Source organism: Drosophila takahashii, chromosome 3R (assembly GCF_030179915.1).
Source record: "Drosophila takahashii strain IR98-3 E-12201 chromosome 3R, DtakHiC1v2, whole genome shotgun sequence".
NCBI classification, from domain to species: domain Eukaryota; kingdom Metazoa; phylum Arthropoda; class Insecta; order Diptera; family Drosophilidae; genus Drosophila; species Drosophila takahashii.
Window position 1 is genome coordinate 12,250,886 of NC_091681.1, and position 12,445 is coordinate 12,263,330.

General features: G+C 39.0%; 1 protein-coding gene across 1 annotated transcript; it reads right to left on the bottom strand.

Annotated features, from left to right (window-relative positions):
* Window positions 1-331: 331 nt before the first annotated feature.
* On the bottom strand, window positions 332-1,249 carry LOC108064985 (uncharacterized). Its single transcript, XM_017153201.3, has 3 exons — window positions 856-1,249; window positions 679-801; window positions 332-619 (listed from the first exon to the last, which is right to left on the bottom strand). The coding sequence occupies exons 1-3, from the start codon at window positions 1,152-1,154 to the stop codon at window positions 475-477; spliced, it is 567 nt and encodes a 188-aa protein (XP_017008690.3). The 5' UTR covers window positions 1,155-1,249; the 3' UTR covers window positions 332-474.
* Between the last annotated feature and the right edge of the window lie 11,196 nt (window positions 1,250-12,445).

Here is a 12,445-nt window from a genome sequence, read left to right on the forward strand (position 1 = left end):
CATGAAAATATTCATATAGTCACACAGTTCGACAATAAAATAATTTATTGTTTGAATTTATTTATGAATGCTTCTCAAATATTTAAAATGCACAAACGACCGCTTGTTTAAATGTAATTTAGCGGAAAAATGAAAACAGACGGGGATTTTATTCAGCACTATTTAGTTTACTGCCTGTAGCGATAAAGCTTTTGACGAGAAAGATCTAATTAAAATTTAATAAGCTAATATGAAATACAATTTCTTACTGCTCACAATTTCCATACACCGTAAGCCAACTAATTTGTTTGCCTAATTAATTTCACAACTGGAAAATAAAACAGATTTAATTGCATAATTAACTTTATCGGTTGCATATTTTTTCATACAGTAAAATTCAAGCGTTGCCAGGAATAATTGCAAAAATAAATGTGCTAATTAAACCATTTTTCGAATGGAATAAATAGCATCATTTACTTTCCAATTGAATAGACTTTAGCAACCATGACCAAAGTCTGTTTTCAGGAGATACTCAACACGGCGCTTTTGCTTCGGAGTCATTTGAAAGAACTGGGAGACAAAGTTGTTCAGTTCCCGCTTCGTGTGCAGAGGGGGCCAAAGGGTTTTGTAGCACAGGGTTCTGAAATGCGAAGAAAGTCCTGGTAAACTCTGGGCTATCACTTAAAACTCTTAGCTTACTTCCTTAGAAAAAATTGGTCGCGGATAGTCCGTTGACTGGCAATAAAGTGCTCCATTTCCCGCAAGAGCTGCATGTTGTACTCGTCCCTAGAGTCCAGATACCGCGCATAGCAATTAAGATCGCTGTAAAATAGGGCGGTTAAAAAATAACAAATTACAGTATCGCTTTTGACCGACTATTGAAAGGTCTTCATGTCGTAGCTGGGATGCAAACTGACATCGGCATCATCGCGGAACGAGAGCCTCGGCGCGCACCACTCGTCCAACTCCCGGAGGCAATTGGTCTCATATCGGCTGGCCCATCCTCCCATGGAAGCCAAGGAGGTGGACCTGGCCTTGACCAGGAAATACTCCACCTTCTTGGCATTGCTTTCGGCCTTGGCCTTCGACTTGTCGCTGAGGCGGGTTACGGGAATTTTCATGCCCCTTAGGACATCCGCAAACGAGGTGTTGGATTTCACGGACTGAACCGACATATTGTAAATTTGTCACTATTTTACGGAAATTTCAGCGCCGGCAGACAAATGTGTTTGAGTTATTTTGAGTGGCATACTTAAGCGGGCTTCTCTGTGATCCAACAATTAATGCTTTAATAAGTATGCCGCATAGTTGTCACTGTCAACAATATACGTGTCCTTGGGGACTTCTTCCTTTAAGCCGCTGGTGTTAATTAATAATAATGAAAATAGCCGGGGAATATCAGGCGGACTTATCAAACGATATCTGAAAACGAGACAGGCTGCCGCACTTTATTTACAGAGCCATTTACATCGGCATTTCAAAAATCATTCATTAATTTTTTAATTCAACAATCAGGCGGACCCACAGAGGCATGGAATGAAAACCAAAAAAAATCTCTGTAAAAATATCACATGCAATTAATGCAAGCAATATGCGTGCAATTATGGTAAAGGATATGCATTGTAAAAAATATTCACAGCGAGTTTGAAAGTGAGTGGCGAAATCAAAAATTCCCTGTAGGACTCTCAGAATTTTATATTATAATTTTGTTATCCTTGCATTGGATTGTAATATCTTTAAGTACGTAGTACAGAAAAAAACACTTATACACATATCGTTTTTACCATACAATACTGGTTCATTCGAAATTAAATTATGTAGTTTACTCGCGCTGACATGAGTGGGAGGGAGAAAGACATCCGAAATTTCAACTGCCTTTCTTAGAATATGTTGTCTACATTTCGATCACATCAAATTGAGATGCCACATATCAAGTCAAAATTTATACGTAATGCATATTACGTATTATGCCTTTTTGTATGGCTTTTAAAATTAGATAAATGGGAAAAAATTCCGCGATAATCCACCCAAATTTGAACCCACTATCCAGGTGTGCACAAAAATGAAGTTCAAAAAGATTCCACACATTTTCGCACCATTAAATATGCATTCACGCATTTAATTTAATTTTTCGAACCGCTCCGAGTCGACGGAACAAGCGGAGCCATCAGCCGGACCACAAGAGTGGCTCATTGAAAGGGGAATAGTGGCTGCCGCCGACAGGAGACCTGGCCAAATGTTTGCCCAGCAAAAACATGGCCAGAAATGCTGTGTCTATTAAGAGCACATTTTACCAAAGCCGAAAGCCGGGGCCCCGGCACGTGTGCAATGAAAACAAACGAGCCCATTATTGTTACACTTTTCTTTGGCAACCAGGCCGCAGAGCCCATTAATGATGTGTTATGGCCTCAAGAGGCCGGCCTAGCCGACCCTTGAACTTTGACCAGGCAGCGCCTGTGAATTGAACTCTAATTGCACATAATGAATTGCACACATTAGGTCAACGAACAGAGCAGTCAGTCGGGATTGCCGCAAAGTGCCTAATGGAAATGCAATGAACTATTTATGGGCATTAGAAGCCGGCAATTGGCTGGCCAAAGTTTGATCACGCACACGTTTTATTAAAGCCGAGATTTCCCGATTTCCCAATTTTCCGATTTCCCTTTAAAGTGGTCACCCGAAATTTGCGGGTGTTTCCCCCTGGCTTTCTGGCCAACAAACATTTCGGCCGCCGCAAAATTGACAGCAAGTCCCCACAGCGGGTAATGACAAAACACTGACTAAAATGTTAACAGCAAATCCAATTTATTACACCGAGCGGCCGGCGACGGACATTAATTAGCAAACGGGACACGTAAAAGGTATTAAATGCAAACTCAATCCCCCGACAGGGAGAATAACAGAGTGGTTGATCAAATCTGGTGATACAGCGCAGCGCATTTGGGGAATTTCGAAAATCACCACAATCTGCGTAAAACTTTGCCACTTTAATAAGTGCACTTAAAGCCTGGCCGGTTTTATTTAATATAAATATCTCAGCGCATTTGATTATGTCAATATAAATGTCATTCATAAAAAACACTCGAACAATAAACATTAAAAATGTTGATGGTCAATGCGAGTGTAAACAACGGTTAATGCCATGTGCTAGGGGATTATGAGTGTAATTATACGGCTCTCTGACAGGACACCCAAACCAGAATTGAAAATTGATTTCACACATGCAGCAAAGTCCATTAAGGAATTAAGTTTACTTAGCACTCGGCCAATATTTTAAAAATACATATGCACACACATATGGCAATTATTTTACTTTGTTACTTGCGGACTTGGCCATGGCCATTCGCAAAGTAAAACAATTTCACTTATGCACAAGTATTTCATTTTGTCACACAAATTCATTCTAAGCTCTCGCTCCAACGTCCCCGAATCCGAATCCAGCAATCCAGATATAATCTCTGTCAAACCCGCACACATTTGCACAGATGTTTGAACAACTCAACTGAGACTTAAGAGATTTTGCAGCTTCCTCCATTGTTTCTGGGTCCTTGGTCAACTTTTAATTTATTTGATTACTGCGAAATTGCGCACCTTCATCCTTAGCTGAGACAGCACCCGGATGACTTCGGTGTAGTTTTGCAGGCAATTAATTTCAGCCATGGCTCCGAGCATCATTCACATCGAGGCGGACATATTTTAATTTGATGAAGACCTAATAGGGCTTCGAGCATATGTTCACGGCAAAACTTGTGAAAGGGAAAAACTTTAAATGCAAATCAGTTGGCATATGGCTCAACTTGCACGACAACGATGGCGTTTCGGACGAGGATTCCGCATTACTCGGAGACTTTGCCCTGGTGAGTACTGAATAATCTGACGGATTCGGGTCGAAACCAGTCGGCGGAACACCGCCCCGCATTCCACTGAGTCATCAGGTTAATTCAATTTGAGTTGTAAGCAAATTTTGCACAAATTAAATGCACAAACTTTTGCCATTGACAGACACACACGCCAACCAAGAGCCATAAATTCCCAAAGTGTTTATGTAAACGACCCCGATTGTTGTGTGTGGCGCAGAAACAGAAAACGAAAGCCATCGTCTGGCTGCACTTTGTCACCAGGCATGCGGAACATAATGCCGATTTTTTCGCCTGGAAAATGGCAGGGCGATAATAAATCTTCCGCTTGGAACAAATCACAGCAATTCCATTATATACACATTTAATGATGTTGCCAGCCAAAGCCGCCAAATCCGAATCCAAATCCAAAGCAACGAGCCAGAGACAATTACTTGCAGCCCGCGAGCATTTTCCACGGCTTCTAGCAGAGGGAAAAATAGGGACGAGGTCTATTTTACAATTTTCCAAAATCAATTACAGGTTGTCAAATTTATCCTTGGTATTATTTTATAAAAAATTGTATTTATATACTATTTTAAACTTCAAGTTAGGTCTTTAAACGCGGAAATTAAAGAATTAAAGAAAACTATATCAATTTGTGTCACAATTAATTTTTACATTTAAATAATATGATTTTGGTGCATAAAATATTTTTGAGACAATTCGATTTATTTGGATAATTGTTTTGATAATAAATATCATAATTTCTTTCTGTGTGAACGGTGCAAATGGCTCTCTGGGTCTTCAGTAAGTGCAGCAACATGGCCAAGTTGTTAAAATAATCACAAGAAATGGCCGACCAGCTCAGGGAATTTCCCTGGGCTGAATCAGAATAGGAGAGGAATGAAGGGTTTTCCGAGCCAAAGACAAAGTTGCAGTGCAGCTCTGCTATTGCGATTATTTTTAATTAGCAAAATTTCTTTATGCATCGACAGTGGCGGAAAGGTAACAGCAAAGTCTTCCATTAATTAGAGCCAGCCGCAAAGTATGCACGCTGTCTGTTGTCCTCCCGTCCCATCAACACACTGAAAAAGCGAAAATAGGGAGCAACACCCACATGTGGGCACTAAACTTTCGCCACCTGCCTAGCCTCAACGTCATCACCTTTGCTTTATATTTACCCATAAATCTGCCACGAAATAGAACAGCCGGCAAAAAGACGAAACAGGACGGCGACAGAGTTCTCCCCCGGGAAAAATATTTCCCACCGAAGCTGCTTATTAGCTTTGACATTCGAGTGCGATGCACTCTGGCCAGAGGTGTTTCGCTTGATGTTTTGCAATCTTCTTTTTATCATCCGCATATACATCATTTTTTAAGGGCCGTATAAAACATGACACAGCCGGAGATGGAGGGGCAGCATAATTTATTACTCGCTCTCATGCAATTTTTGAAGTTTTGCTAACAGTCGACCTTTTGTGATAACCGCAGAAGTTTCAAAAAATGCAGTTGTATTCGTGAGAATTTGTAAAGAATGGAAATATTTTTATATTGTCCGTAGTTTAATTTTTCCCTAATTCCAGTGGGAATGCCTTTATCAAATTTAACACCAAGTGATGCTCTTTTGAAAATTTTTTTTAAATAAGTAACAATTTTAAAATGATTCCTAATACTTCCTCACTTTTTTCTGATATCAACCAAGTATTTTAATGTTGCTTCATTCTTTAAAATTTAATTCACTTTTCTCATGATTACTTTGTCAGCAATATTTGGGAATATGTCGTTTGGAAACACATAGTTGTCTCGAAGTTTTCGGATAAAAGTATCGTGTCTGCTGACCTCAATGCGACAAGTTATGTCCGACTTTCGAGCTCTGCTGGAATTTGGTCTTAGCCTGCAGCGCCATAACCCCGAGCAAAGCATCGAGTGGCCAGCTAACCAAAAAATATCATAAAACTTTTCAACTTTTCCATTTCACTAAATTTGTATGGGAGTGCGAGCCGAAAGAGATGGGATGGGTGGCAGCTTCTGGGCCCTGTCAAAAATGGCTCGCTCACGTTGCGTTGTTGACCGCATCACGCTCCAGAGCATAAAGCAATTACAGCGCCGTGCATTGAATCCTGGCGCTCCTTCAGATACTCGAGTCCTGCTGCACGCACCTCCCGGCGGCACTTTGATTTATGAAATTTTCCGAGCATCAGCCCCGGCTCTTTACACTAACCAACGTCCTCAATGGGTTCGTTTTCGGGGCGGAGGAGATTTGATTTCCAGTCAGTCATTGACTTGACTTGACTTGGCTAACCAACTTTCTGACGCCACTGGCATGTGTGCCTGCACAGGGGAAAAATAAAACTGAGCTTAAAAGTATTGGGTATTTTTTGATTTTGTTGTCGCCAAAAATAATCGACCCTGCGAGTTAGATACAAATTTAATATTTAGAAGAAATGTATTTAATATCCTCTATTCTGAAGTCATTTACTAGCAGAAAGAACAACAAGGAACAAAAATGTATATGATTTTATATTCATATAATTTAATCACCTACTAGAGACCTGCACGATACGATGCCGATGCCGATTCCACGAGTAAAAGTAATCAAGTTGGCGATGCCACGATTATTTTTTGTAATCATGTAATCGTGTCAAACGATGCCGAGTATACTCGGCATCGTAGAATCGTACGAGTAGCATCGCAGCATCGCCAACAAATTTCAAATTTGACATTTAAAAATAAATTTCAATAAAATTTCCTCTTCTTCTAAAGAATTTGCGGGAACATTTTTTTTCGTGAATGGAAAAACCACAGTTAAAAACAACAAATCCATACGAGGTTTGGACATGGTCCCTTATTTGTTCTTCTTCTTCCAAAGAATTCGCGGTCTCATTTTGGTTAAGATTTCGTGTATGTCGGGTTCAAAGACGGTAAAACATAAAAAAAAAAAATTATTTTGTTCCAAAGAATTCGCGGTCTCATATTGTCAAAGAGTTAATCTATGGTCTTAAGTAGATAGGACTAACAATTGTGAAATCTTGGGTATATTGGTTCCTCTTGTTCTGACAAGAATTTTGGTTGATTTTGTTTAATAAAAAAACACGAGTCAGATATGAGTAAAACGATGCCGATGCCTACGATTCTACGATGCCACGATTCCAGATTTGACAGTTGGAATCGGCATCGCCGAGTAGTAATCGAGTATATTTTTACTTATTCGTGCAGGTCTCTATCACCTACCCAGTCCTTACGTAAAATTTTACAATTCTGGATTTTATTTTTAACTAATTTCCTATTATTTATTTTTTATTGAATTGTTTAACCTAAGACTTAAGCACAACTCCTTTACGAAGATATATAATAATTTTAAGAACTAATTACTCAACAGGAAATACTTTTTTTCCAAGTGGCAACCTGCAGTCGATTGAATGGGATCCGCTGCATGCCCCATTGCGCTGCAACTTTTCGGGGGAAACCGGAAAAGTTTCGGTTGCATTTGGCCGTTGTCTATGCAGCTCGGAAAAGTGGCTTAGACTGTCGACACAAAACTTCAGTCAGCCCCGGCTTAAATCTTGTCAATTCCTATTTTCGTCTTTTTTCCTGTGGGCGAGAGTGTGTGCTTCTGGTTTTCCTATATTTCGCACAAGTGACAATAAAGTTTTTAGTTTTGGCTGAGAGTGCGTGACGAGTTTTTGCCATTAGCCGGAGTCAAAAGAACTTTTTGGTTTATAGAGAGCGAGGCGAGCTGCCTGTTAATGAAGCCTTAATGAGTCTTGCTCTGAAACTTGTATTAAATAATGGCCGCCTCGTAAACAAATCGAAGCGGAGAAAACTCCCATTCGGAGAGGCAATTTTAGAGGATTTATTTGGGCCACCGTCCGTAGTTGTGGGGAATTGCTTTTCCACTTTTCCACTTTTCCGCCACTAATCACAAGTGCCCAATCATCTTTATTGCTCGACTCGAGCTCAAATAGCGCCTGTCGAAGCCAAACAAGGATACTGAATACAAGGACAAGGATTTGGGGGCTTGGGAGCCTCTCAAATTGCTGCCGTCAAAGCCGCTGAAATTCGTTTGCGGGACGAAATTCACTTGCGATTGTTTGGCAGCAGCGCTGTTGATGTGGCATGGGTGTTTTCAGGTGGTTTTGGGCGGTTTGGGCGGTTTGGGCGGTGGGGGTGGTGGTTTAGCTGGAGCAGCCATCGGTGAAATTCCCGTGAAAGCCGCAGCACACACACTCGGAGCCAAAGACAAGCAAGTCGGCAAAAGGTGCAAGCCAGGCGGGATAAACAAAAAACACGTTGCGTTTCACCGAAAGAAAACGAAAACAGTAACAGCTTTCCGCCGAGAAAGCAACGAAAAAAGCCTGCCCCAAGGGAAAAGCCGAAACCCTAACCCAAAAAAATAACCGGCAAATCGAATCCACAAAAAATGCTAATTTTATTTCGGTTTCTTGTGCGTCAGTGGGTGGCCGTAGTCCGTAGTCCTTATTCCGTAATGCACAATGTTGGCCAGCAAATTGGGCTAAACATGTCTATCTATGCGGCACGTACATTGGCATTATCTATAATCCATTAGGCGCCCGGGCAGAATCAATTGCAGGCACTTGACACATGAATAAATGGCTTTTAAACTGACACCGAAATAAATTAAATAATAAAAATCTCAACAACGCTTCGGGATTTGTTTGCGCCCAAGCCGTAAAAACTCGAATGCTTCTGCTTTCGAACAAGGCATTTTACGTTTGATTTTAGCTCCCTTAAAACTCAAATAGCTTAAATCCAGTCTTTTTCCCAAAAAAAGAAAACAAGAATGCCTAACGATCTGAATGTTTTTGCATTCGTTCCACCGCAGGCTAAGCTCAACTAATTTGGTTTTTCTGTTTCTCAGCTTCCCCTCTCTGGAAAATTCATCTAAATTCCAAATTTCAGCAACAACCGACTAAGCATCAGAATCCACTCGGAACAAGAAGCCGAAACTAGTTATGCATTTAGTTTAGCCGGTTTGGCATTCGGACATGCCAAAGCCAAATGCCAATTACCACGAAAGCGCCATTGAGTAAGCCATTTAAATGCAGAGGGCCAACAACAGCTCCCCAATGCGACTGCGAGTCTACCGGGGATCCAGACCCAGATATCCCCACTAGACGGGGTCATTCAAGGGGGCGAAGTGCGAGGGAAATTACTTAATGCGGTCATTAGTTCGGCGCATTTGGCCAACAGGATTCGACAGGGTGCGATGTCTACACTACTCAATGTGGGTGCACTGGACAAAATAGTTGCCTTGTATCCTGTTTTAACTTGCAAAATTTTTAGAAATTGGATAAAGAAAAAAATTGTCAATTTTTTCCAAAATATAGAAAATAATGTAGAACTAACATTATATTTAGAAAAATCAAAAAGGTTAAAAATAATAAATTATTTCTCTCTATTCCCCGCTTGCATGTCTGGAATCCGAGTGAGACTGCAGTTTATCTCCCACTCAAAGTGAACTCAATTGAAATAAAGTTGAATGTTTAGTTAGAAAAAGATGGATTATGAGTTTGTAAAATGCTTTTCATGCTTAATTCCCACGTGTCAATTGCTCGGGATCCGCTTACACTTAAACCTTAAATTTCAGCGAGTTTAAAGAGGAAGCTCCTAGGTGGTGGCACATAAAAAATGGGAGCTTAAGAGGGACAATCCAACAGATTACCAACCTGAAAGTTTGGACTGGTAGGCGGGGACGGATGGGGGACCGGTAAGCACGAGTCCGCGAACAAATGCGCGAATGATAAAAACTAAACATGTCCATGGTTTGGTGCTTTGTTTTCTGTCCCCGAAAACTCTCCCTGGTGGTTGATGGCATCATGAGCGTGCCTGGAGCTCAGTTTAAGCATTTACCGTTACCGCCCTTCAAATCTGTAAATGCAAAAGTAAACGAACAAAATTCTGACAAATTCGACTTCTTGCATTGATACGCATGAATACGAGTCAAAGCCTTTCAAGTTCCACATTTATTCTTCCTTTTTTATTTCCGACTTAAAACGGATTTGGTAAATTTTTTACCGGTTTTACCGGACAAATCAAAAACCACAGAAATCTCTTCCAACCAAATTTCTGTAAATTTTTAACTTTCAAAGTTCCAAACAAAATTTACAATTCCCGCCAGGACTTGAAGTTGCCGCCAGGAACTAAAATGGCAGACCAAAATTAAAACAATTTCTGTCTTTACAACACTAAAAAGACGTGTTCGATAAAGATTTTTGAGTAACTCTGGTCCAACACTTTTTCGATAAACAAGCCTTGGTGCCTGACGCATTTCGATTATTCGGTCTTTCCGTTTTTCACCTCGGCCGTGTGAAGATCAGTGTTCCCTGATCATGGGTTTTCCCCCTAGATTTAGGGGGTTTCGACGCGCTAGGGAGAATTTTAGGGGGGAGAAATTTTTAGGGGGATAATTTAGGGTTTTTGTTGCGGAAATTTTATTACCCAAATGTTTAGAAAAAACACTAAAACGTTGTGACTTCCTACAAAACTTCCTACACAAAAAAATTTGCTTGGTAAAATTGACCAATAAAGATAGTTACGTAACTATTAAAATAGTTTTGTTTTTTGTTTTTGCTTTGGGTTTGCGTCTTTGCTAATTGTGTGTATTTTGTTGTTGTGAAATGACAATTTACTTAGTAGAATTGACAATTTTGCTGGTTGGGGCAATTTGACAATTATTACAGTTGATTTTACCAAGTTTTTTTTTTGTGTGTAAAACATTTCAAAACTGTCAAAAAAATACTACACACGACTTTCCTTTCGAAAACACAGATTTTTACAATCTTAACATTTCTACAACGTCATATTGACATATTACTAATTTATTGTACATTAACTGATTTTTGGAATTTAGGGGAAAAACTGAATTTTTTAGGGGGAAATTTCGACTGTTTGAGATTATTCAGGGAAAGCTGAATTTTCATCTGGCAACACTGGTGAAGATCGTTCTCTGTTTTCTTCAGTGTTTCCACCAGACCCAGAGCTGTACCGCAACCAAATCGTGAAAAATATCAGACATCCTCAGCCTTTTATAAGGTTTTTCTTTACCAGTAGATTCCTGTTTATTAAAGGAAGTAAGTTTTACTATTATATTATTATATATTTTCTTATAAAATATTATATTATATTATTATTTTCTTATAAAATAATGCGTTTTATAAGAAAATTCTTGGAAGTCGAGTTGACTCCTTCACGTGGCTTACGGCCCGGGGAAATTTCTGAACACAAAAAAACTTGGTAAAATCAACTGTAATAATTGTCAAACAGGCCCCAACCAGCAAAATTGTCAATTCTACTAAGTAAATAGTCATTCCACAACAACAAAATACACACAATTAGCAAAGACACAAACCCAAAGCAAAAACAAAATACACTTAACTTTTTTAATAGTTACGTAACTATCTTTGTTGGTCAATTTTACCATGCAAATTTTTTTGTGTTCACACAAAATTGACCAATGAAGATAGTTCCGTAACTATACAAAATAGTACTTTAACAATAAAAATAGTCGTCCGTGTATTTGCTTTTGCTTTGCGTGACGTAACTTCTTTAGTATACAAGTATGCAACAGTAATTTTACAAATCTTCTGCGATGCCTTTTTTATAATTCCCAACTTTTGGACAACTACCTTTTTAATATTAATTATAAATTACTGTTAAATAACTATAAATAATTGTATATTTACTATAAAAATAGTAAGTTAACTACAATTTATGGTTCGGTCACATTTTATTTTTTTCACAGTTGCATAACTATTTTTTATAGTAACCCTTACGTTTACGAATTACGTAAGAGTAACAATTTACTTAGTAGAATTGACAATTTTTATGGTTCGGGCCTGTTTGACAATTATTACAGTTGATTTTACCAATTTTTATACCCTTGTAGAGGGTATTATAATTTCAGTCAGATGTTTGCAACGCAGTGAAGGAGACGTTTCCGACCACATAAAGTATATATATTCTTGATCAGCACCAATAGCCGAGTCTATCTAGCCATGTCCGTCTGTCCGTCTGTCCGTCTGTCCGTCTGTCCGTCTGTCCGTTTCTATGCGAACTAGTCTCTCAGTTTTAAAGCTATCGCGATGAAACTTTCCCGAAGGTCTTCTTTCTATTGCAGGTAGTACATATGTCGGAGCCAGCCGGATCGGACCACTATATCTTAAGGCTCCCAAACAAATATAAGAAAATTCATTGTAACTTTGTAGGAAGTAGGCGTTTTGATTCTTGACTACTTAAAAACAAAATTGAAATAGATCGAAACGCTGAATCTGGAATCCCTGGAACTGCACCGAGTGAGTATTCTTTTATCTACAAGGGTATATAAGCTTCGGCTGGCCGAAGGTAGCTTCCTTTCTTGTTTTTTTTTGTGTGTAGCTTCCTTTCTTAGTTTTAATAAATATCCGACAGAAAATAAAATCAATAGTATATTTCAACTCATTTTATGTAATCTTAAAAATTAAATTTTATGCTACAAGCATAAATTTTCAATTTTTTTATATAATTTTCCTTTATTTAAATTTGTTTATTTTCTTTAATTTTTGATAGCATCGATAATATCGAAAGTTTTCACTATCGATGTTTTAACAACCCTACTAAAAATTAAACAC